The 24,286-nt window shown below is 32.5% G+C and overlaps 1 protein-coding gene, 1 long non-coding RNA gene and 1 other non-coding gene across 3 annotated transcripts; 2 read left to right on the forward strand and 1 right to left on the reverse strand.

The window, feature by feature from the left end:
• The first annotated feature begins 651 nt into the window (after positions 1-651).
• TRNAL-UAA lies at positions 652-734 on the forward strand. The gene has a single exon. It is a non-coding gene; the product is annotated as a tRNA-Leu (tRNA).
• Positions 735-11,563: 10,829 nt separating this feature from the next.
• LOC116032924 lies at positions 11,564-12,185 on the reverse strand. The gene is made up of 2 exons (XR_004100806.1): positions 11,914-12,185; positions 11,564-11,802 (listed from the first exon to the last, which is right to left on the reverse strand). It is a non-coding gene; the product is annotated as an uncharacterized LOC116032924 (long non-coding RNA).
• An 8,749-nt stretch (positions 12,186-20,934) lies between these two features.
• LOC116031848 (uncharacterized GPI-anchored protein At4g28100-like) lies at positions 20,935-22,623 on the forward strand. Its single transcript, XM_031274168.1, has 2 exons — positions 20,935-21,730; positions 21,975-22,623. The coding sequence occupies exons 1-2, from the start codon at positions 21,140-21,142 to the stop codon at positions 22,326-22,328; spliced, it is 945 nt and encodes a 314-aa protein (XP_031130028.1). The 5' UTR covers positions 20,935-21,139; the 3' UTR covers positions 22,329-22,623.
• Positions 22,624-24,286: the final 1,663 nt, after the last annotated feature.

A 24,286-nucleotide genomic window follows, 5' to 3' on the forward strand; every position in this document is an offset into this window, starting at 1 on the left:
TTTTTTTTTTTTTTTTTTTTTTTTTTTTTTTTTTTTTTTTTTTTTTTTTAATTTGCTTTGATCTTTTGGCTACTTTGCTCTTTGTACTGCCTTGGTGTATTTTTGATTTTGGATTTTTTGTTTTCAAGCACGCTTGCAGGAATGTATTACAATATTCATATACAATTGAGAAATGATAGAAATGGCCACTCAGATTTTTCCCTTGTTTTGTATGTTAATAATTAAAATTGCTTCATGTCTGGAGGAGACTCACCTTCAATTTTTTTCCCGGTTTGTATCATTTTTCAATGACTTTCCCTTGGGATCTTGTGAGGAGACAAATGTAGTTAGAAGGGGTAGGTAGTCAAGCTCGTGTTTAAACAACTAGTCTCTTTGATACATTTAGACATATAATCCGCTTAGAATGAATTCACGATTTATACAGAGGAACTATTTTAAAATATTTTAAAGTTGTACCAAGCATTAGAGGCATTGTTTTCGTGACATATGAGAAAGTGAAGAAACTTCTCTCAGATTGGTGATGAGTTTTCTTCTATACTGATTAATTTTGTTAGGGAAAATGAGTTAGGATTTGGAGAAGAATGTGTGTGTGTCTAACTTTAAACAACTTTTTAAATTTTACAAATTAACTAACACAACTTATATGTCATTGCTGGTTTGCCCGAGAGGTTAAGGGGGAAGACTTAAGATCTTCTGCACAAAAGTGTGCATGGGTTCGAACCCCATAGCCAGCATTTCCCTTGAGATAAAAGAAGCATAAGGTTTTTATTTTTATTTTTTTTAATGCAAACACAAACCATTTATATATGATAGTGTTATATTAATATATACATTAACATAGTTAACCTTTAAAATTAACAACATTAGTATTTACTCTTAATTTTAAAATTTAAATTAAATTGACTAAATTAAACAAAATCATATTAGTATAAAGACCTTTTCGATACATAATTGAGTATGAATAAATATAAAGTATAGGAAGTTCAGTTTGTGTAGTAAAAATTAAAAAGAAGTTTGAGGTATATAAGTATATTGGGAGCTTGGATATGGATTTTCTCTTTAATTTAATTTAATAATTTATTTACCCTTTCAAAAAGAATAAATAAATATTTTGAGTGAAACAAATTTATTTTTCCATACCGTCTATTTAGAATTAATACCCAATTTGGTCCTTAACTACTAGGATTTCACTACTTTGACATTTGACTTCTAAATTTAATTTCGTCTCCAACTATGCAATTTTCACCTAATTAAAATGGTCCATCGACTATTAGGATTTCACCACTTTGGCCTTCGACTACCAAAGTTGCTCAATTTAGTCCATAAGTATGCAACTTTTACCTAAAATTATCCCTCAACTATTAGGGTTTCTCCACTTTGGTCCTGAACTATTAAGATTTAATCACTTTGATCATCGAGGGACCCTCCAAAAAGTTCTCCAAATCCATAGTAAACTTACATTTTAGGTCAATATTTGCATAGTTGGGGACTAAATTGAGCAACTTTGGTAGTCGAAGACTAAAGTGGTGAAATCATAATAGTCGATGAACCATTAAATGTAAAAGTTACATAGTTGGTGACTAAATTGAGCAACTTTATTAGTCGAGGACCAAAGAGGTTATGAAATCCTAATAGTCAATGGACCAAATTGGGTATTAACTCTGTCTATTTATATTTAAAACTTATAAATAAAGTAATTTATGTTAAAAGCTTTTTAAATAAATCACTCTTATACAATTTGATGACTCCAAATAGAGTAATAGAAATACCTAAATATAAAGAATGTAGTAAACACTTATATAACGAATTGTTCATAACTATTTTAAAATAGTAACAAAAGAAAACAAGATATAATCAAATCTAGTATTCTCAAAAGGTTTAATCCCAACATCCTGACAAAGCATTTGGAAATATGTAAATTATGGTAACTTAGCTGAACACAGGTTAGATCTAATTACTATCGCACTGTGACCTCGATATTCCTTGATCTTTCTTTCCAAACTTCACACATCTAACTAACTGATGTGTTGCCTATACGAGCTACTATATCGGCAACTCTACGTAGCCTTGACTCCCAGTTGGAACAATGACTTGCCGACAAATTGGACAAGAGGAGTGAGAAAGTAGCCACATATCAACACACCGCACATGAAAGCCATGGTTGCATGGTGGTAGCACTCGAATTTTGTCTCCGACCACATATTCCGTTAGACAAATAGCACATAATGAGAATCTCTTGTTTTGTTCACCTGCGAAACTAAGCTCCGGCAATGACTTTATAGTCTTCTTACTCAAGCCTTTGATTACCGGAGTAGCTAGCCGGCGAAATAACCACTCATAAAAAGCATAAAAAACAGTGAATAAAACGTAGATGACAATTGCCCATACAACAATCAAACCGAACAAGATCGGTAGTTTGATAGTTTTAATTTTTGATGTATCTAATGTTGTTGAAAACATGTCGGAAAGGCGGCTAAATACCAGCAAGAGGATGATGCCTACTGAAACTTCTTCAACTTTAATTTATACTATTAATTCTAGAGGGATTTTGAAAAAACATAAATTATTGTTTCAAATTCAAATTATTTTTATTCATTCGTTTTTGGATATTCCTTTAAATTTTTATATTTTGTTACTTTATGTTTAATACCTTTCTAATTTGTATAAAATTTTAAATTTAGAAATTTCATACCAATTTTAAAAAATCTGCCATATATGATAGATTAAAAATTTTCTCCATAAAATAGTAAAATTGAATAAAAATTTATGGAAGTTTCAAATTTGGTTATTTTGTCGAACTACCTACTTAATTGACTTTTAGAAAATTGCCATTTTAAATTTAAAAGAACTTATTAATATAACGATTTTGAAAATTTATTCATTATTTAAATTCAGAATATTTTTTATTCTTTCAATTTTAGATATTTCTTTATAAATTTTATAATTACTTATTTTATGTTTCATGAAATTCTAATTAAGTTTCTAAATATACTCATTCATTAACATTAAAATTAATTACTGTAGAATACTACATTTTAATCATTTTTTATTAATTAAACTTGATATACAAAATAAAATAGAGAGTGATTTTTAATAGTTATAAATAGAGAGACTAATTAATACGGAGTATAAAATATTAAATTTAAATAGATTCATTTTTTCTAATGCGAAGTCCGATTAACCAATTCACATGTAGCCCATAAACTTTCAAATTTGATTATTGATTTTTAATTTTCAAAAATTGTGTTTAATGATTAATTCAATTTAAAAAATATCTATTGAATAAAATAAGGTATCACTTTATTTATACAATTATACATAGAGCCACTACTTTTATATATACCTACTTGTAACAATATACAATTAAAAAATAATAAAAGATGTGATACTTTTTTTTAGTACGTACTATTAACTCTATTACAAGTATCTGCTTTATACTTTCTCTATTTGTTGCAGACCAAAAGGTTAATACCCAATCACCAAGGTTCGATCTTATAACCATCCTCAAGAAGAGACACAGGGGTGTCATCTAAGCACAATGTGCTTAGCATGTGATTTACTCCCAAAAATTAGTAGCCAAGTAGGTGGAACATAATTCTCATAATGTGCGATTTATCTCTTACGTTTAATTTATAGACTATTATATATGAGCGGAGTTTACCTCTTGTACATCCTCAGTGATGATTAGAACCGATTTCCTCACAAAAGAATTTATAAATTTTGTCAATATACTCTACCCCTTCTTTTAAATATATCATTTCTTTCTCTTTAGTCTAATTTAATTACACTCTTAAAAGAAATAAAAAAAACTATTTCTAATAATGAAATAAATTTGTCTATAAAATTTCATGTTCGAAACTTAAAAATGAAGTAGTATTATGGTTGATAGGGAATATACATCGGGCTATGGTGTCCATCATACCCAGGATCTTATAGATTACAGGTCGCCATAAAACTCGAGTTATATCCTGACCTGATCTGACCTGAGAGCGGCGTTTAACCGATCCCGATCTATTGGATTAGTGATTCTATAGCTTAATGAGCCACTTTTCACCTTTCGGAGATCGGTCGCGACCTACTCCCCGGTCGAAGTCCCGAGCCCAAGTACATAGCACCTGAACTAAGCTCAACGGGTAAATAGCTTCATTGTTATATTATTAGACATGTTACTTCCTCCTTTGCTGACTCGACTCCTGAGTGCATGGAAGACATGTGGCGCAAATGTCGCTCCCTCGACATGTGTCACTTGAATCCCATATAAATACCTATAAACACCTAGCGATGCGACGGTAGAGAGGACCTTTTGGCAATATCTCTATAGCCTTATTCGGCTCGGGAACCACTGGCCTCACGCCTAATCCCGAGTTCAACTCCCTACACCAATAAGCAAACTACATAAGGGCCGAAGCCTGGTTCGAACTAGTACTTTGTACATATTCGTAATAAGCCCCGTATTTTACATCAATGGTATTATAGCATTTTGACTTCAAAAAGAATAACCAACATACCTAAAAATTAAATATTTAAGAGACTAATAATCTTATATATTAGTTAATGATGGTAAGGGTTTAATGAAAAAAACAATTGTGTTGGTGTAGTTAGATGTACTGTAATATTAACGTCAAGTTATTAACGTGTACAATATGCTTCCTCTCTTTTACAATCACAATTTTATTTTATTTTTTTCAATTTCGTCCTTTTTCATTTTTCTTATGTTGTTAACACCATTGAATATTATAATTTGTACCTTGTACTTAATTTTTTGTATGCTTATAAATTATTTTCAATTATATATATATATATATATGTGTGTGTGTGTGTGTGTGTGTGTGTGTATGTATGTATGTATGTATACATAATTTATTAATTGTTCATGTTATCTTTTTTTTTTTAATAATAGTTATAAGAGTTTATTACCAAAATGGTCCCTCAACTATTACGAAATTACCAATTTGGTCCTCAATAATTTTTCTTGACCAACTAAGTCCCTCGACTTTGAAAATTTTAACCAATTTAGTCATCCGTTTATTTTTCCGTTAATATCCGTTAAATCAGGACCAAATTGGTAATTTTGCTATAGTCAGCGGAGCATTTAAGTGAAAAATTAAGGGATAAACTACAATAAAGCCATCGTACTATTTGGGAACAAGTAATTAGGTCATCCAACTCAAATAACCCCCAAATAAGGCATTGAACTTAGCAAAAATAAAGCAATTGAGCCACTGCAACCCAAAAAATATTAGCAATTAACTCATTTTTAAAATTTTCGGTGACAAATTCCGACACCGACGACCATTTCCGGCAACCGGCGGTTTCTAGTCACTTTCTCCTGGGGAAGGCGACCTCGCCTTCCTGGCGGCGACCATTGGAAATGATTGTCGGTGCCGAAATTTGTCGCCGGAAATTTTTAAAATGGGTTAATTGCTCTTTTTTTTCCGGTTTTAGTCGCTCAATTGCTTTATTTTTTTGAGTTCAATGGTTTATTTGGGGTTATTTGAGTTGGATGACCTAATTGCTTGTTTCCAAATAGTACGATGACTTATTTGTATTTTATCCCAAAAATTAATTACCAATTTGGTCCCTTGACTATAGCAAAATTACCAATTTGGTCTTGATTTAACGGATGTTTAACAGAAAAATAAACGGAGGACCAAATTGGTTAAATTTTTCAAAGTCGAGGGACTTAATTGGTCAAGAAAAATTGTTGAGGACCAAATTGGTAATTTCGCAATAGTCGAGGGACCACTTTGGTAATACACTCTAGTTATAAGATCACATAGCTTTATTTTTATTTTGATTATATAATTTTAAAATTATTTTTATTCACTGGCATTTTTTATCGCACATTGTGCATAGGGGCATTAGCGAATAGAGTTTTCGACAAACTACTCGTGTTCGAGCTCGGTAAACGTTTGTTTGTTTATGTTCGTTTGTTAGAGTAAACAAACATAAACGAACAAAATTTCCGTTAATAAACGAACAGAATCTGACAAAACAATAACAAACAAAAAAAGTACGGAGTAACAATTTAACAAGATTACTATTTGATTTTGTTAAATAAAAATACTAACAAAAATGGATACAATCAACTTTACTATATCGGCAGTTCTTTGTAGTCTTGGCTCTCGACCGGAACGATGACTTGCCGCCGGCAAAACGGACAAGAGGAGTGAGAAACTAACCACATATCAACGCACCCTACATGGAAGCCATGACCACACGGCAATAGCACTCGAATTTTGTCTCCGGCCATATATTCCATTAGACAAATGGGGCAGTCTAAGAATTTCTGGGTATGTTCACCGGTGAAACTGAGCTCCGGCAGCGATTCCAAAGTCTGTTTATTCAAGCCGTTGTTCACCGGAGCTATAGTCCTCCGGCGGGACATCCACTGGTGGCAGGCACAAGCACCAAAAACTAAAACAAAGAAGATAGTTACCCAAACCATATTAAACAAGGCAAACATGAACCATACTTCAACATTTGTTGGTGAAGATCCAAGTAACAACAACGTTGACAACCACGGCATATTGGAGAATTGAAGTAGCTAAATTACCGGAGAGATAATTTAATTTATATATGATTTTAGAATTAATGGCGGTTTTGGTTCATCGACTACGTCATGATTATCCAATTGGATGGTCCGCTACTATCGATTTTGACAAATTAAATCCTCAACTATTGATTTCGTAATCAATTTGGTCCTCTGTCAAATTGATCGAGGACCAATTTGATAATTACAAAATACCAAATCAGTTACAAAATCAATAATTGACGATTTAATTAGTCGATGCCCAATTTGGCAATTACGATAATCGAGGACCAAAACGATGATTACTTTTTTTTTATTTTATTTCATTTTAGATGTACATCTATAATGATATTTTATTAGCATTTAATTTCTTCAAGCCTCACCCCAATGTATTTAATGGCATTTCAAACTAAAATTAAGTGAAATATTTTCAAAAGTTTACGATTAAATATTAGATAAATCAAAGTCTAATGTAAAAAAAAAAAATGGAATAAACTCAGTTATATCATCAAATGTTGAAAACTACTTATTGTTTCAAATTCAAATTAAATTTCGTTAATTCATTTTTGGGTGTTTCTTTGAAATTTTAATATTTAGTTACTTTATGTTTAATGCATTTCTATATTTATGGAGTAATTTCTAAATATATAAAAACATTTATTGGTTGAAAAAAGTTTAAAAGTTATACTAAATTTGAAAAGTTTGTATAATTTTATTAGCCAGTCGAATAAATAAATTTATAAAATAGGCTAGATCATTTTTATTATAGGTGGAATGGTAAAATTAGATACTTATATATGTACAAAAGTTTCAAATGTAAATATTTCTTTAAAAATTTTACCAAACTTATTAATATACAGATCTTGAAAATTATTGACTTCTTTTTCTTTTTTGAAATTCAAATTCATTTTTATCGTACTAAAAAAATCTATTTTTATCCTTTTCATTTCGTATATATATTTCTATATAATTAAAATTTAATGGATACAATTAACAATAAACTAATTAATATAAAATAAATAAATAAATAAAAGAGCATGGGCTTGGTAGAAGTTAATTGTTTGCATATGGGTAAGTGAATAATCTGGATATACAACATTTTTTCGAGAATATTATTTCATTTATGATTTATATAATATCTCAAGGAATGGGCCACAAAGGTGTTAGATATTAGGTGGTTAAACACAAGAGTGTAGAGTATTTGGAAACTAGTTCGACAGTGAGTTTCAAGATATCAATAAAAAATTATGTACATAGAGCTATAGTAAAGTAATTAACTAAGATAATTAACAAGCTGACAGAGTAATTGGGCAAGCAGCACTAACCTGGATTACAAACAGGAAAGTGGACTCAAGAGTCAAACGGTCACCCGTTACACTTAAGGAGAGGAGTTATTATCAACAACTCCACTACCATTGAAGGCTTACGATCATTGAACAACTGTTACAAGTCACAAAGAGTCATTGTATCTCAAGTATAAGAGGAGACCTGTTGTAGAGGGGAGGGGGACTTGGTTTCTGACAGACAACACCACTACCCTAAAACACTATTGTACTAGAACTATTGTTATTACTTACTCATTGTACTGCTCATTATACTCAGATCAATAATACAAAATACATATCGGTAACAATACTTACCGTCACAAGCAATAGTAAAACTAAGGGTGTGTTTGGTTCGCACATGGGAATCGGAATCGGTATGGGTATCAAATACTTGGTAAGGGTAATGAGTTTTGGTGAAAGTATTTTACATGTTTGGTAGTATCGTGGAATTTGAATGATTATTAATAGTTGGGGAAGAAAGGAGGAAGAGAAATGAAACCCTTATTTAATAAGGGTATGAGTGTTTCAATTAATGGGGTATTCCAAACCCATAGTAGTATTCTAAAAACTTGTCAACCAAATAATAACAATCACTTTGATACTTATACCTTATATCAAAACTTGTCAACCAAACACGCCCTGAGACCAGCTTTTTAATAGATGCTATATGTATCATTGGTAAAAGCTCATGTATGTAATGCCTTGACAAGGGAAGTAGAGAGACATACACTACTAAATGTCAATGTAACTGTCATGGACATTGTACTCTCATTTGGAATTCAATCTCACTCGATCTTGTGGTGACTTAAGTCAATTGAAGCAATTCATCAAATATGAGTTGTTTATGTCTCTTTCCAACTTCCTTTTCTCAATGGAGAGTTGGACTAGTGAAAGGTGTGGCTATGATGTTTCTCTATTCTCATAGTGACAACACATCATCCATGTATATATATCTCTTGCATAATTTAGCCACAACCATATATACAAGAGTCAATACAAACCACCAAGCTCACAATTAAACTAAAGCTATCCCTGAGTCATTACACTAGCTCATAGCACAATTCAATCACATAGCATTAATCACAAAAGATGACTTGATATGATCTAATCCCTAATTGAATCTAGCAAAGCATGAATTGAAATAAAAAAAATAAAAAAATAAAAAGCTAAGCATTTACAAGAACAATTGAAAGCAATAAAATGCAAAGAAAGTAACAAGAAAGATTTAGCTTTGATTAAGAATTATGCAAGATGAAATTTGGAAATTGAGATTGGGGTTGATTACAATATGAATTAATCTTCAAATTTCATCGGCCTCTTGACGAGGTGTCATAATGACCTCCGAAACCTGCAAGCTATGTAGAAAGTTCACGGTGGGACTCACAGCGTGTGATATCATGACAAGGCACCTAGAAAGCTAAGAGTTGTTATTTTGACGCGAATTTGAAAGGTATAAATAGCATGCTAACCTGTTAATGACGTGAATTTGAAAGGTATAAATTTGACGCGAATTTGAAAGGTATCAATTAATGACTTGTTAAGACGTAAATTTTAACTGATTATTAGGTTAACCTGTTAATGACACAGAATACGGTAAAACTAAACACTAATTCCTTATTTTTGTATTTGATTTTTGTGTTGTGTTAATTGATCGTGATGCAAATTGTCATGTCTAATTTCAGGTGTATGTAAGTACCCTGATCTAAACCCATACCATTATTATTCTCTACATATGATCCCTATTTTTTTTTATTTTTTTTTTTGTTCCTTGTTCCTTGTTTACATGGCATGTTATTATATATATATATATATATATATAATTGTGCATGCCATAATTTCTATTCCGTTTTTGTGTTTTACCACCAATAAAATCAATACATTGGAGAAAGCTTCCTTCTTGGAAATACATTATCATTTAACTTTATTATCACTTCCTCGTGAATCATACATGTTATTATGGTGGCTTCTTGGCATGCGTGCATTTACTTCTTTTTAAAAAAAAAAAAAAAAAAGAAGAAGCATTAATTTGTACACACCCATTTAAATTTTGCTTTTTTTTTTTTTTTAAGAATTCGAAGTGTTGGTGTTGTATCCAAAATTCCAAATTGCACTATAAAACACCTTCCTTTACGATGATGATTTTCTCATTCTCAAACAAAGAGAACATACCCCATTGAAGCTTCTTCATTTCTTGTTCGTAAAAATGTCTTTGCAACAAGTTAATGTTTCGAAGCTTCTCCTTCTTTTGCTGCTCGGTTTGGGGTTGTTTGGTCGGCTGGCAAACGGCGGGAGGATGACGGTGGCGTTGTCGCCGGATAATCGTCGGAGATCTCCTTATGGTACGATGTTGCCGAAGGGAGTATTAGTGCCGCCGTCTGGGCCGTCCCCCGACCATAACCACCCAATTGGAAATTCTGCGCCGCCGCGATTTGGTCCTATGTAATGAATCAATCTGACTGTTAAAGAATTTTGTTGTTCGAGGATGTTGGGTACTGTTAGGTTCTATTTTTAGTTTTTCCTATTCGTTCGTTTCTTTTAATTGAATCTTTGTTGTCTAAAAATTGTTATTTTAGTTAGGTATCGGAAGGATGGAATGATAGATATTTATGATTGAAATATTTTATCACAACAAGGAAAATTTGTTGTTGCTATCTAATATTTGCCTTTTTAAGAGGAAGAATGGTACAATTGACTAAGAGAAGTATTTAATTTTTATTGATCGAAGAAATGGTTCCATCCATTTGTATTAATCAATCAAAACATGTCAAATAGTATAAAATATAAAGAAAAGTGTGACTGACAGGCTTAGCTCAGTTGGATTGACCGATCACATTTTTTTTATTACTCAATGGGTTAGATTGTATGAATTTTTAAGAAAATTTGAGTAAGATATACCCACAACAATCTTGAACCAGTTAAGTTAAAAATGTGGGCATGCTTTGTTGCTTGGACTAATTGGGTTGAGTTATATAGATTTTGGAAAAAAATTTAAATCAAATACACTCTTTACAATTGGTTGGGTTAGGAAGAATGAAATTTTGTAAAGATGTGAACAAAGGCACTTATATTCGTTATATCTTTTTTTTTTTGTTAACAATATATTCCGAATATCTTAAACAAACACAATTATTCCTTGTGTCAAAATGTCATTTCCTCGAAGGTATCTTAGTTTTATTTTATATTATATCAATTATCAAGTGATGAGTTTGATGTATAACACAATGACATTTTTTTAATTATGTATTTGAAAACACTTGAAAGTACATTCGCAGATAATTGATCCGTACAATCAGGATGACAGGATCTATAATACTGGCATACTGCACTAATATGTGTGTATTATTAGTTATCCTGCAATATTAAGTATTTCGAAATACACCGTTGTAATTATGAAAATACCACTGCATTTTTTTATCTTAATTTTCAGACGTTGATTAATTGATTGATGGGTGAGATTAATTTGTAATTTTTTTTACTTGGGGTATGTGTTGTCACTTTAACCTGTACCTATATATATTCTTATTCCTTGGAAAAATTAGATTACCAATCCTAAAAGGCCTCCTTGGAAGAGCCATATTGGATATGAGGAAATGCTTTTTACATATGTTGTCTCATCCAAATTAAAGAAAAACACCAAGTTGATCATGCGCCAAAGATTATTGCAATATTGTGTTACAACTTCTCAATTTCTTCAAATGCAAGTAAATTATTAGACATGTTAAAATTTCACAACATATTTTATTCCACAATTGCAAGCATACAAAAATACAAGTTTTATAGGGTGCTGGCTGGATGACAATTGGCCGCCAATTTCGAAGATTTACAACTAGGTCTCCCTACAATGATTGATCACCCTCTGATGGATTACAACTTCTCCTGATAATAGACAACATTAGTGTGTTCCTATCACGATTTATGTAGTTTTCTCCTGCTCCATTGTAGGACCTGTATAGGATATTATAGGTTTAGAGTTCCCTTAACCATAAGTATATATACTTACACATGTTAGAACACCAATATATACATATATATATATATATATATATACACACATACTATGTATATATATTTCTCAAAGCATGCATTAATTGATGAGCTACTTGGGACCCCAACAGATTAAGTGCATGAGTCTCTCACACTTCTCAGTCTCCCTTAACTTTCGTCTCTTCTCATCGTCCATGCATGCATTATTTTCCCCTTGCTGACCTCCGGCGCCGGAAAACCATCGCATGCGACCTCGTCCGCCGGAATCCGGTGTCGGAGATGCTAGAAAAGGTCTGATTCCGGCCATCACTGTGTGCGTGATAGAGGAAAGTATTTTGGGTACGTTCACCAAATAATGTGTGAGTTTTGCTTCATTATATAATCATCCAAAGATTCTCTACAGATAATGGTAGGAAAATGTGGTCCAAAGTTAACAAATTTTCTCAAGAAGAATATATGCGCTCTCTTTAATCTTTACAGCTCATCGATAGTAATACTACATACTTAGCTTGTTGGGCAATATACCCAACATATTAGTGTTGAGGGTTGAGCACATACACACTAATGACACGGATTAGGAAAGTAAAACCAACCTGGTGGTAAGTGGATGGTAACTCAATACTCAAGTTCGTCAGATACTTGGCTCGATAATTAATTAAGGTTTCAAATTCAATTCTCGATAAAGCTATCTATTGGCTTACTTGATCACCATGACAGATCAATTGTTTAACCATGTACCATGGTATATCTTACATTGTTAACTCTAGTTCAAAAATTATGTGTTTGCACTTCACACATTCTGTACTTGTAGGTAATGATTTTGGTACTTGTAAAAATACATGGTAATTACAGACACATAACATAATAACTACAAACATATAAATTGTTAACTGTAGGTACATAATATGTTAACTGTATACACATAAGTTGTCGATTAACATGTTATGTGTCTGCAGTTAAACTATTTTGTATATGCAATTAATACTTTATGTGTTTGTAGTTATCATGTTATTTATTTGTAATTATGTGATGTGCAGGAAAGAATTTGAAGGCTATTTTTATATCAGGATCTACAATGCTGGTCTATGGTATAATTTGCCTAGGCCCATGACCTTGGAAGATTCCTCTCGATGGACTTCCTTGTTGGGCCTCTAAGTTATGGGCTTGGTACCCATATCCCCAACGCTGTTTACAATAAATATTACAAATTTAATGGCAATTTTATATGTTTTACATCGATTTCAAAGAAAATAGATTTACTGAGCAATAAATAAATAATAAGAAATTAGCTTGAAGGAGCACGAGGAATACTGTGACAATGATGGATAATTTTCTGCAAAATATATCCAGGATATGATGCATTATGTATTAGGGCTTTCATAAATTAAAGCTCACCTTTTATGTTCTGGCATGGAATATATAGAATAAAGGGATAAATGTTCCATATGTTGGGAAGTTATTAATAAATATCATATCAAACAAACATATATACTAGATTAGTTAGATAGTGAAGTCTTTTTTTTTTTTAAATAATTTTTAATGTATGACGAGTGAAACTTGATAGTGTATGCATTCGGAATCTCATGTAATAGCTCCAGAATGTGTTGTTCAGAATTGAACTCATGACTTTTTTGTATAAGAATCATGTTCCACCACTCAGCCACCCTCTGAATCTCTGATAGATTGTGACAACGTCTTTGGTTTTAGGAATTGCAATGTTGCTATATTTTTGGAGTTTTTTTACCCCAAATAATGGTTCTTTGATGAAATGTAAGTTCTTTCTTACATAGGCCGGAAAATCTTAATTGAGTTGTTGACCTGTAAATCAATGCTGGATTGTATATGATAAGTTTATTATGCTTATTTGAAAAATGTCTAAACTATACATATTTTACATATGTGATAGTTTAATTGCACACTTTTCAAGTTCAGTGACTCAATTATTAAATAAAGTAATAAGTTTAGTTGTGTGGGGATTTTTTTTTATTGTTATTATTATTATTATTGGGTGCAGTGGACCAGTTTTTGTGAGGACTAAGAAGATCAGAAAAAGATATTTTGCAGAATTAGCAAACAAGGAGTTGCAGTTGTGAATGATAGTACACTTTATATTCTAACATATTTTAATGATCTTATCATTGTTGGGAGAGAAACCTCACGCTTCAAAAACTCTGATGGTGATTTATACATACTCCATTAAAGAGAACTTTAAGATAAATATAAAAAAGTGACCATGCGTCCATGCCACATTAGACCTTAGCTTGTAGAATAATTACTAGAATTTTTCATGGTATTGATCCAAACTGATGTGGATAGTATATATTAGATATAAACACAATCTTAATCAACAGTATTGGGCACAATAACAAACTCGAAAGTGTGAGAATGCGCTCTGGATGAAGCCAGCTCGCTTTCTGATTCTAGCTAGTTGGTAAATTATTACAGCAAGGTAAATCAGTTTAATTAAGTTGTCCATAGATCACTAATTCAAACAAAAAATGTCAATATATAACTCTAACAGGGACTTAAACTTTGAACATTGTGATTATCAAGTCATCTCCAACTTAGAACTGTACAGTCACTAAATCAATTGTCTGATGAACTTGACTGAATTCATCTAACCACTACTTTGCCTATAAGATTATAATTTATTTAAGCAAAAAGGTTCAAGACATGATCAATCATTCCATGAGAAGACAAAGTACAAAAACTGCATGATTGAAATGATGAAAATATATCTCTGTGTACTCTTCTAAAGTGGAATCCCTCATCTTCTCTCACCTCACCCACCACCCAACCAGCAACCACCACTCATGTATACAACATCATATGGAAGTGGTTGAAGACTTCGATATATGTTATTTACAAGTACAAATTAAAATTGTGCTAAGTTGCCTATTTTTTTGTGACGAGAAAAATTCGATTATTATCACTATTTAAGGGTGTACATTGAATAAATTTTATTATTGTATGATAACTTGCAAATCACACAAGAGAACTAAATTACACTAAAAAAATTATGTATAACGAGATCGATCGAAAATATGTTGACAAGAATCAAACTCGTGTAGTCATAATAGTTTGAAAAGTTGAACCATATATGCAAGAAGAGCACTCAACCATCCAAACTTTATCATCTTCCTTTCCATTTTGTGATCATGTTCAAATCATTTGCCTTTTGAACAAGTGGTCCATGATTGTTAAGGTTAATCTAAATTATTATATTTATTGCTAGCTTCACTTTCAAGTTTTATATATTCTTGGAGAGATGGTTTCCATCAAGTGAAATTGGAGATTATGTTTGAATTCACATTTTATATGATTGAATCTTCATTGGGTATGTTAACATTATTGCCAAGTACGGTATGCAAAAATGTGTGTTCCTAGATGACAACCTTATCATTGAAAAATGTGGAAATTAAAACTAAAAAACTATGTAGGTTGGTTTTATGATTCTATGAGTATTTTAATTTGATCAAAATTCGCTCAAATTAATCTTAATAGTACGATAAACATTGTATAGTTGTATTTAGAACATGGATAAATTAGATCTCTAGTGAAAAAAAATCACTATTTTATATCACACATATAGCTTGTGAGCATTTGGCTCAAGGAAAGTTTTTAAGTAATAATAAAAATTAGAATGGAAAATGAGATTATTTTTATGAATGTGACAACAAATTAAATGAACAAAAAATTACGTTTGAAATCTCACATTCTTTATAACCAAATAAAAGTATATATAACACAAGAATGAGATTTATCTAGTATGCACCATGAGATAGTGATTATATGTGTATATAATATAACCTTGCAAAAATGAAGACCATGTGGAACGAGTTTGACCTATAGCGTGTTCGTAAGATTTAAACTCGTAATTTTCAGTACAAAAATCATGGTTCATGGACTGGTCACTCCTTTTTCCATTTTGTGTCTATTGATGTGTGTTCTGAACATGATATAGTAGTAGGCTGTATATGAGACCAAATGTGACAGTTCAGAGGGTCCAAGAAACAAGAGAATAAGTTAAACATGGCAGCACTGACATGTTATCTCGTACTACAAAGGCAAGGCAAGTTGAAAATGAAAAAACACATTCAAAAAAAAAAAAGTTAGGATTGGGAATATGTCCAGATAATATGTGTACTAAAAATTTTCAATAATACAGATAAATAATTAAATAATATCTCAATAATACAAATAGAATAATTAAATAATATCTCAACAGTACATTTTGTACCATTGAAAATTAATTTGCTTTGTTTTGTTCTGTGGAATTTCGTACAAATAATAATGTGCCTCTTTTTACCAATGAACAGTCTCATAGATCCAAACTAATGGCATGTTTGGTTGGATGGAAAATCAATTCCATGGAAAATGGTTTCCAAAAAGTTGAGGAAAATGAAAGATTATGTTGTTTGGTTGGATGAAAAATGATTTCCATGGAATTTGACTTCCCAAAGAAGAAGGAAAACAAATTCCTTAGTAGAGTTAGGTATTTTGTTTTCCAAGGGGGTGGGAAGAAAGTATAAGCTTTGGACTATTTTACCCTCAACCAACTTTATTAATTACACATGTATATATAGCCAAATCATTATTTCTAAGGGCATATTGGTCTTTATATTCATAATTTCTTACCATTCAAAATCCAAAAAAATGGAATTCATATTCACAGTAATTTCTTTTCCACCAACCAAACAGTGGAATTTGTTTTCCTAATAATTTATTTTCCATAGAATTTGAATTTCATTTCCTTGAAATATTTTCCAGCGAACCAAACGGGTTGTAAGAGTGTATTTGAAAATCAAGAAAATGATTTCTGAAAAATAAGTTATTTTTTAAATAAATTTTTTATTTTAGGTGTTTAGTTGCAATTCAAAAAATTTTCTTAATGTGTTCGGTTCATTTTCAAAAAATGAGCAGAAAGAAAAGGGCCGAATATCCTAAATTTTATCAAGTTAAATTCGGAGATAAAATTGGCGACCGGTCACAATTGAACCATCGCCGGTCGCCTTCTACCAGAAATAGGACGCGATTAGTTGGTCGCCTTCCCATCTCAGAGAAGGCGACCAGTGAGCCAATGAGGTGACCAACTGGTTGCCTGGTTGAATGCGATTTGCGATTTCTAACTCTACCAATAGAAGAGGCATGGAAAATAACTTCCCTCAAAAAATGAGAAGTTATTTTTCAGAAAAACAAAATGATTTTTTCCTTTGATCAAAATGATTTTCCATGACTTTAATTTTTCAAACCTTTCCAAAAACTGAAAACCTGAAAAAATGATTTTCAGAAATAACTTTTCGGATCTTCTAAACGCACCTAACTGCAAATGGATACAATCAAAAGTTTGTGTTTCTGAAAAAAAATAATCAGAAGTTTTTAGTCTCATACAATTGACTAAATTTTCTTTTTTCTTCTACCTTCTTTCTTCTATGTGTATCATTACAAACTGTATAAAATTTTTAACTAGTTTTGATGCTCTAATATTGTGTTGGTTTTGGCTTTCAAAAAAAAGAAAATATGGGCATCCATTTTTATATTTTGAAAGGGATTCTTTACTTGAGGAAAGCCAATATATAATGCAAACAAATGATGCCAACATTTCTTTTGCGGTTCCTTTTCAAGCTCAATTACCAAAGGCACTTTTTAACCCTTCCTTCCTCTTTTGTTTTGTCCTTTCAAGCTTCGTTTATTTGTCATTGTTTTGTGTCCTATATATATGTGTGTGTGTACACCAAACGAGTATATGTGTATGTGTATGTGTATACAACTATACATCTATGCCCTAATACCCAAGGTGAGAGTATACATACAAGCAAAGTCCATAATGTATTTGTGAACACCATCTCTATCTATAATTATATTAGATTTAAAAATGATTTTCAACTCTATTTTTGTTGGGTCACACTTGTGTGAGACCGTCTCACGGATCCTTGTTCGTGAGACGGGTCGGGTCGGGTCAAAGCACCATGCAAATGTCATACTTATATATGCAAATGTCATACTTATATGCTCAAATATAACACTAATCAAGAATACAATTTTTGTTACTTATAAGAGAAAAAGTAATACATTTTTCATAATAAGTAATGTTGACAAGTGTCCCTTACTTATAAGGGCAAATATAATACTTTTGAGGAAAAATGTAATACTTTTAAATCAAAATGTAAAAGTGTTGTATTTTCCCAAAGTATTACATTTACCCTGTAACAAAAATTTTATTCCTGATTAGTATTACATTTGAGCATATAAGTATGACATTTGAGTGTATAAGTGTTACATTTGCATCTTGACCCGACCCGTCTCATGGTGAGACGGTCTTACACAAGTTTTTGTTTTTTTTTTTATTTTATTTAATATATAATATTGAAATATGATGTGGAAATATATAGATGAATATTAAGTGATTGTTGGTGTGAAAGATTTTAGACTTGCAAATATTTCAAATTAAAGGGCTCTCCAACACTCTTCTAATTTCTATGGGTCAAAATTAAACTAGATGACAAATTATCTACATGTATAAATAGTAAGCTTTGCCAAATGAAAGACATGCTATTTTACACAAGCATACCAAACTCTAAAATTCTAGAACTAATGAACTCAACACACATAAAATCCTAAACCTTTGTACACATAAAATCCTAAACCTTTGTACATTGTACTATTAATACACACCAAACATTACTACAGAAATGTAATACTACGTCACCTAATATTCGTTTTTTTTTTACTTTTTAAATATTGATGTATATACGGCGGTTATATAGCTAACCACCGTATATATTATGTTATTTTTTGTATTTTTTTTAAAATAGATGTATATACGGTGGTTATATATATAACCACCGTATATACTTAATTTGACATTATAAAATTTATTTTTGTATAAATATATAAATCATTAGGATTTTATTCACTGCTGCAACGTTTAATGTGAGTATTGTACTGAATATACACATAAATTTTATATCATGTAGAGTCGAATGTAAATAAATAAATAAATAAATAAATTTATTTATATTTATATTCGGCTCTACATGGGACATTGAGATGGAGCTGGTGAGAATAATGCTCGTGACAAATATTCCCTCTCCCTTTCAAGTTTCATAGGCTAACAGCCCTCACATTCCATTATTTATTTGTTTATTTGTTTGTTTATTATTTTCGTATAATTATCGTCTTGAAAATATACATTTTATTCCTTTACAGCCAAATACATATAAAATTCCATAGAGAAATGTTTTCTTGAAGACCTCAAGACTTTGGGTATTGACCTTTGTAGGATTCATAATTCATATATCTGGATCCAATCACATCCCTATGCTAGCTATTAATTTATCATATAAAAATCCCCTACTATAGCCCAATTTGTCCTCCTAAATATTCCAAAATGGATTGGAATGGTCCATCATTAAGACTTTTGTTTGAAAGCAAGTTACTATGGCGGACTTTATTTGATTGATTGATACACTAAATTGATGGATTAATTAATGGTAAACATGTTGTAAACAGTGTTGCAAAAATCTCGTTTAGGCACCGATTAAACAGTGCTTAAGCGCTAGGCGCTGGCCGACCACCTAGCATATCACTATAATCGATCGTCTAGGCGGTCGACTAGACCGCCTAGCTAGTAAGTACCGACTAGGTCTCTTAGTCGGTCACCTAGCTATTGTTCCATTTTTTTAAATGGGTTATTTCATTCAAAACGACACCATTTGAGTGAAATAACCCTAAATGGGTTGTTCAAACTCTGAATGTTTTTTTCGATTAATATTTAATATTTTAGTATTAACTGCTCCATATTAAAGTATTAACTAAAACATTAAATAGTTTATAATTATCAAGTCTTAAAAAATTTAAAAAAAATTAAACAAGTTTTTAAAAAATAAAAAATAAAATAAAATAAATGCATGGGCTTCTAGCCGCCAATTAATCGTAGCCTAGGCATTAGGCATCTCCGAATGTCCCGAGGAGCTTCTAATGATTTTTTCAATCATGATTGTAGGTCAAATAATTTTATGCGCTAACACTAAATTAAATTATAAATAACATCAATTACTTATCGTTAACCAAACCATATACATAAATCGGGATGGACGGAGAGAATGATACTTGTGATGTTAAGACATGTTATAACATTTGGTGAGTATATATTAGGGAATCTCAACTAAGTTTATATGAAGACACAATGAACCAAAATCCAAAGCATCTTTCAACTCTTTTATCACAGAGGGGGCAAAGGAAGACAGCGGAGCAAGAAAAAGGCCAAGGCTTTCACAAGCTGCCAAATCCCCAGACAGACTTTTTGTATTTGGCTTCTTTCATCTTTGATTCAAACTTGACCCCACCCCCCATACCCCTCACCCCACCATGCTTTCCTAAATCTGATTACTCTTTGTGACCCTTTTTTCAATTGTCACATGATGAGATTTGATAGAGTGATTATAAGGAAAACCATGGATTCTTGGTTACACATTGATCAAACTAATTTATTTTGATATCACCAGTCAAGCTAGTCAGGCATTTAAGAACACGCAACTTACTAATGTTTTTGGTCTGAGTTGATTAGTTATGAATAATCTAGACTGATTTATCTCACATTCTTAAGTAGTGGTTACTGTATTCTTTGCCATCCATAAGCAAACTAATTTGTTGTTTTTTTTTTTTTGAGCTCAACCCTATTTACTAATTGAAAAAACCATACAATGGAGATAAGTTACATTCTTTCTAAAAAAAGGTTGAATTCCCAACTCTAAGGGTCCTTCACGTCCCGATTCCACAGAGCATCTAGAAGTAACAAAGAGCCCCCTTCGATTCCTCATCTTTTTTCTCAAACTTCACACATGTAATGCACTGAACTGTCCAGGCGGACTAGAGGTAAGTTACATTAAAGAAAAACGTTATGTAATGTGTTTAATCAACTTTTAGGTGGTCTACCCACTCCAAAACACTTTTTGTTATACTAAATTGAAATACTCTCTAGTGTACAAGTGAAATTGTCCATACACAAAAGTACAAATAAAAACATGAAGAAAATAAAAAGACCAAAATACTCCCTAGATAATACTATATTACTCGAAAATTGCAATTTTTCTTGAGCTGAAGCGACACATAAGTCGAGGCAGATCTCTAAATTTTCTCCTCTCTTCATCTCCTTCCAGTAAAAAGCTGACTCCATCTCTCTTTCCACCATTTCTTCAATCTCTTCCTTTCTGCCTTTCTGCTTAACCTCAAAAGCTCACAATTTTTTTCTTCCATTTCCGATCAAAGAACCCAAATTTCTGATGAATTGACGAAAATGAGAGTCAAATTGTTTGCATGTTTGGCTTTGATGCTCTGTTCGTGCGGTTGTTCGTCGGCTGGCTTACTTTCAGAGCCGGCGGAGCCCGGAGACTCGTCGAATACAGTTCCGGCGTTTCCCGTGGTGACGGAAAGTCAGATTTGCCGGCTGGACTTGTCGGACGAGCTTTTCGGCGGGGTGAGCGCCGCCTGCGGGAGGAATCTCGACCGGAGCCGATGTTGTCCGGTGCTGGCGGCGTGGCTGTTCGCGGCGCATGCGCGGTCGGCTCTGGAGGTGCCGGCGGCGGCTCCGCCGGCCAGCTCGGAGCTGCCGATGATGCCGGACGACTCCCAGAAGTGCGTGAACTCGCTGCAAAGCTCCCTGCAGAGCCGCAATATTCACATTCCTCAGCCCAATGCTTCGTGCGACGCCGTTTTGTGCTTCTGCGGCATCCGCCTCCATCAGATCACCTCTCTTAGCTGCCCCGCCGCGTTTAATATCACCGGCGCTCGCAATGCCACCCCCACCGCCGCCGTGAAAAACCTCGAACGTAACTGCCGTAACTCCTCCTACTCCGGCTGCACCCGCTGCCTCGGCGCCCTGCAAAAGGTTAGGTTTATTCTCCTCTCTCTATGTCTCATTTTAAAAACTCTAAACTCCAGCCATAGTTGATATCTTGTTATGTTGTCATATTTATTACATACTTGACTCAGAACCACATATGATGTATCTACTAAATAAAACAAAATGTGTTATATAATGAATATTCCTTACAGTATAGAGTCTGGTTGAATATAAACTTCTAATTATTCAATTCAACAAAATTACTTGCTAACTTTACCTAATACCTCAGATCACTGGCGGGGCTAAGAACGGAACGCACAAGGCGCGAATCGGCGACGACGACAGCGACCGAGCGGCGAAGATGTTCCGGCGGGACTGTCAGCTGATGGGACTGACGTGGCTGTTAGCACGGAACAAGACGGCGTACATTCCGACGGTATCCGCGGTGTTGCGCGCCATTATGTACAGCGCGCATCCGCCGCACGAGTCCAAGTGCAGCCCCGACCAGGAGAACATGCCGCTGGCCGTTAACTCGTTACAGTTCGAGAAAACGGAATCGTCTTCGCCCGCGTTAACGGCGTCACCTTTTACTGTTTTCTTTCCATTTTTGCCCCTGATTTTCGTGAATGTGTTTGTCAACTAGCGCCCAGTTCTGGGCGTGGAATGGGGTTAGGTGACAATGGAGCCCCTATGTGGCTGACGTTGGGGGGTTTCACGTGAAGCTAGTTGACAAACGATGGGCGGAAGGGTGATTTTGTCATTTTGCCACACTGTAAAAAATCCAGAGTTCACAGTTCAAATTTTTTGACTTGGCATTGTAATGGTTGCAATATTATTTAGTTGTAATTCAGTGGAGATTGAGACATTCTTGTCTGGTTCTAACAAATACCAAAAATCCAATGAAAATGACACCATATTAAGGGTTGGTGACTTTAGAATATGAACATATTTGTTACAAAATATTGGTGATCAAATAGGTGGAATATGATCTTCGTATATGCAGACTTTCTTAGTTGAGCCTAGTGTTAGGTAATAACGTCTTATTGGTGAAACTCAAATCTTTATATGTTAAGTTGATTAAATTATTGATTTGGTAACCACAAAGTTTTGAGTTTGATTCATAGTGGAAGTGCTAAATTAGTTTTTATGGTTTGAGTCGGTCAACTCTATGGCCAACTTAATTTGTTATTTACCTCAATTATGATCTTTTATTGGCTATGGTCACAAAATGAGGTATAGCTGATTTTTCTCGTCACCCAAAAATACTAATAATTGAAAATTGAAATACATATTTATATTTATATATTATATTTATTATATGCTCAACAAAGTGTTCGTTCTATGCTAAATTTGGATGAAGCAGCATTTCACCCTAAAGAGATTAATGAGTGTCCTATTAACTAGGAGGGGTAGTGATTAAGTGAAACTCAATTTACCAAATCATAAGTTTGCAAGCCGAGCAAAGTAAACAGCATAACCTAATCTCCATTCATGAGATGGTAGGGTTGTTGGCAATTAGCGAACAATTGAAAGTACATACATAGTGAATTGTGTTATTTGATAACCGATATCTTGGAAAAAGTGTCAAATAGGTCACTGAACTTATCGCTTTTGTGCAATTGGGCCATTGAACTTAAAAAGTGTGCAATTCAACCATTAAACAAGTAAAATTTGTGCAATTGGACCATTTTTATAAAAATTTTCTAGTAAAATCCAATTATATTACTAACATATATGTATTAAGAGTGACATTTTCTTCTATCATACTAGTTGGGAATCAATATTGAAATGTTTTTAACTCAAATTGAATTAAAAAATTTTGTAAAAATGGTCCAATTGCACAAATTTTTCTTGTTTGATGGTTGAATTGCACACTTTTTAAGTTCAATGGCCCAATTACACAAAAACGATAAGTTCAGTGGCCTATTTGACACTTTTTCCCCGATATCTTATATTGTATTAATGGTACATTTAGTTCAAGTTATCTAAAATTACCTATGTAATGTCAGTATAATAATATTATATAACCTTGTATAATTGGAGTTATGTGATTACTAAGGACGAACCTAGGATTGTATTTAAGTGGGGGCGAAGATGCATGCAAATTTAAAAATATTCATGTCTCTGACACTTCGTGACTATCTTGATGAATCCTTAAAAATAGAGTTTCTTTCAAAGAGATTTTTCATATCTGAATTTAAATAACAATTTGTTAATTGTAATCACTTTTGCTCCATATAATACCATCATTAATTCAATAGCAGTGTTACTGAACATCATATATTCATATACATAAACACAATACATTGCAGACTATACAAATACATAGTTAAACATAGGGGTGTAAACAAATCAAATAATTTTGATTCGATTCGTGATTCGAATTCGAATACACAGTTTGATTCGAATGTTATTCAAATCCAAATACAAATCAGGATAGATTCGATTCGAATAGTATTCGAATATTCGAATATATATATATATATATATATATATATATATATATATATATATATATATATATATATAAAGAAACTAAATTAGTAAAGGCATAACCCTAAGCTAAAATAAAAGTGAGAGCAGCCGCTTCAGTGCTTCACC

Source organism: Ipomoea triloba, chromosome 10 (genome assembly GCF_003576645.1).
Source record: "Ipomoea triloba cultivar NCNSP0323 chromosome 10, ASM357664v1".
Lineage (NCBI taxonomy): Eukaryota > Viridiplantae > Streptophyta > Magnoliopsida > Solanales > Convolvulaceae > Ipomoea > Ipomoea triloba.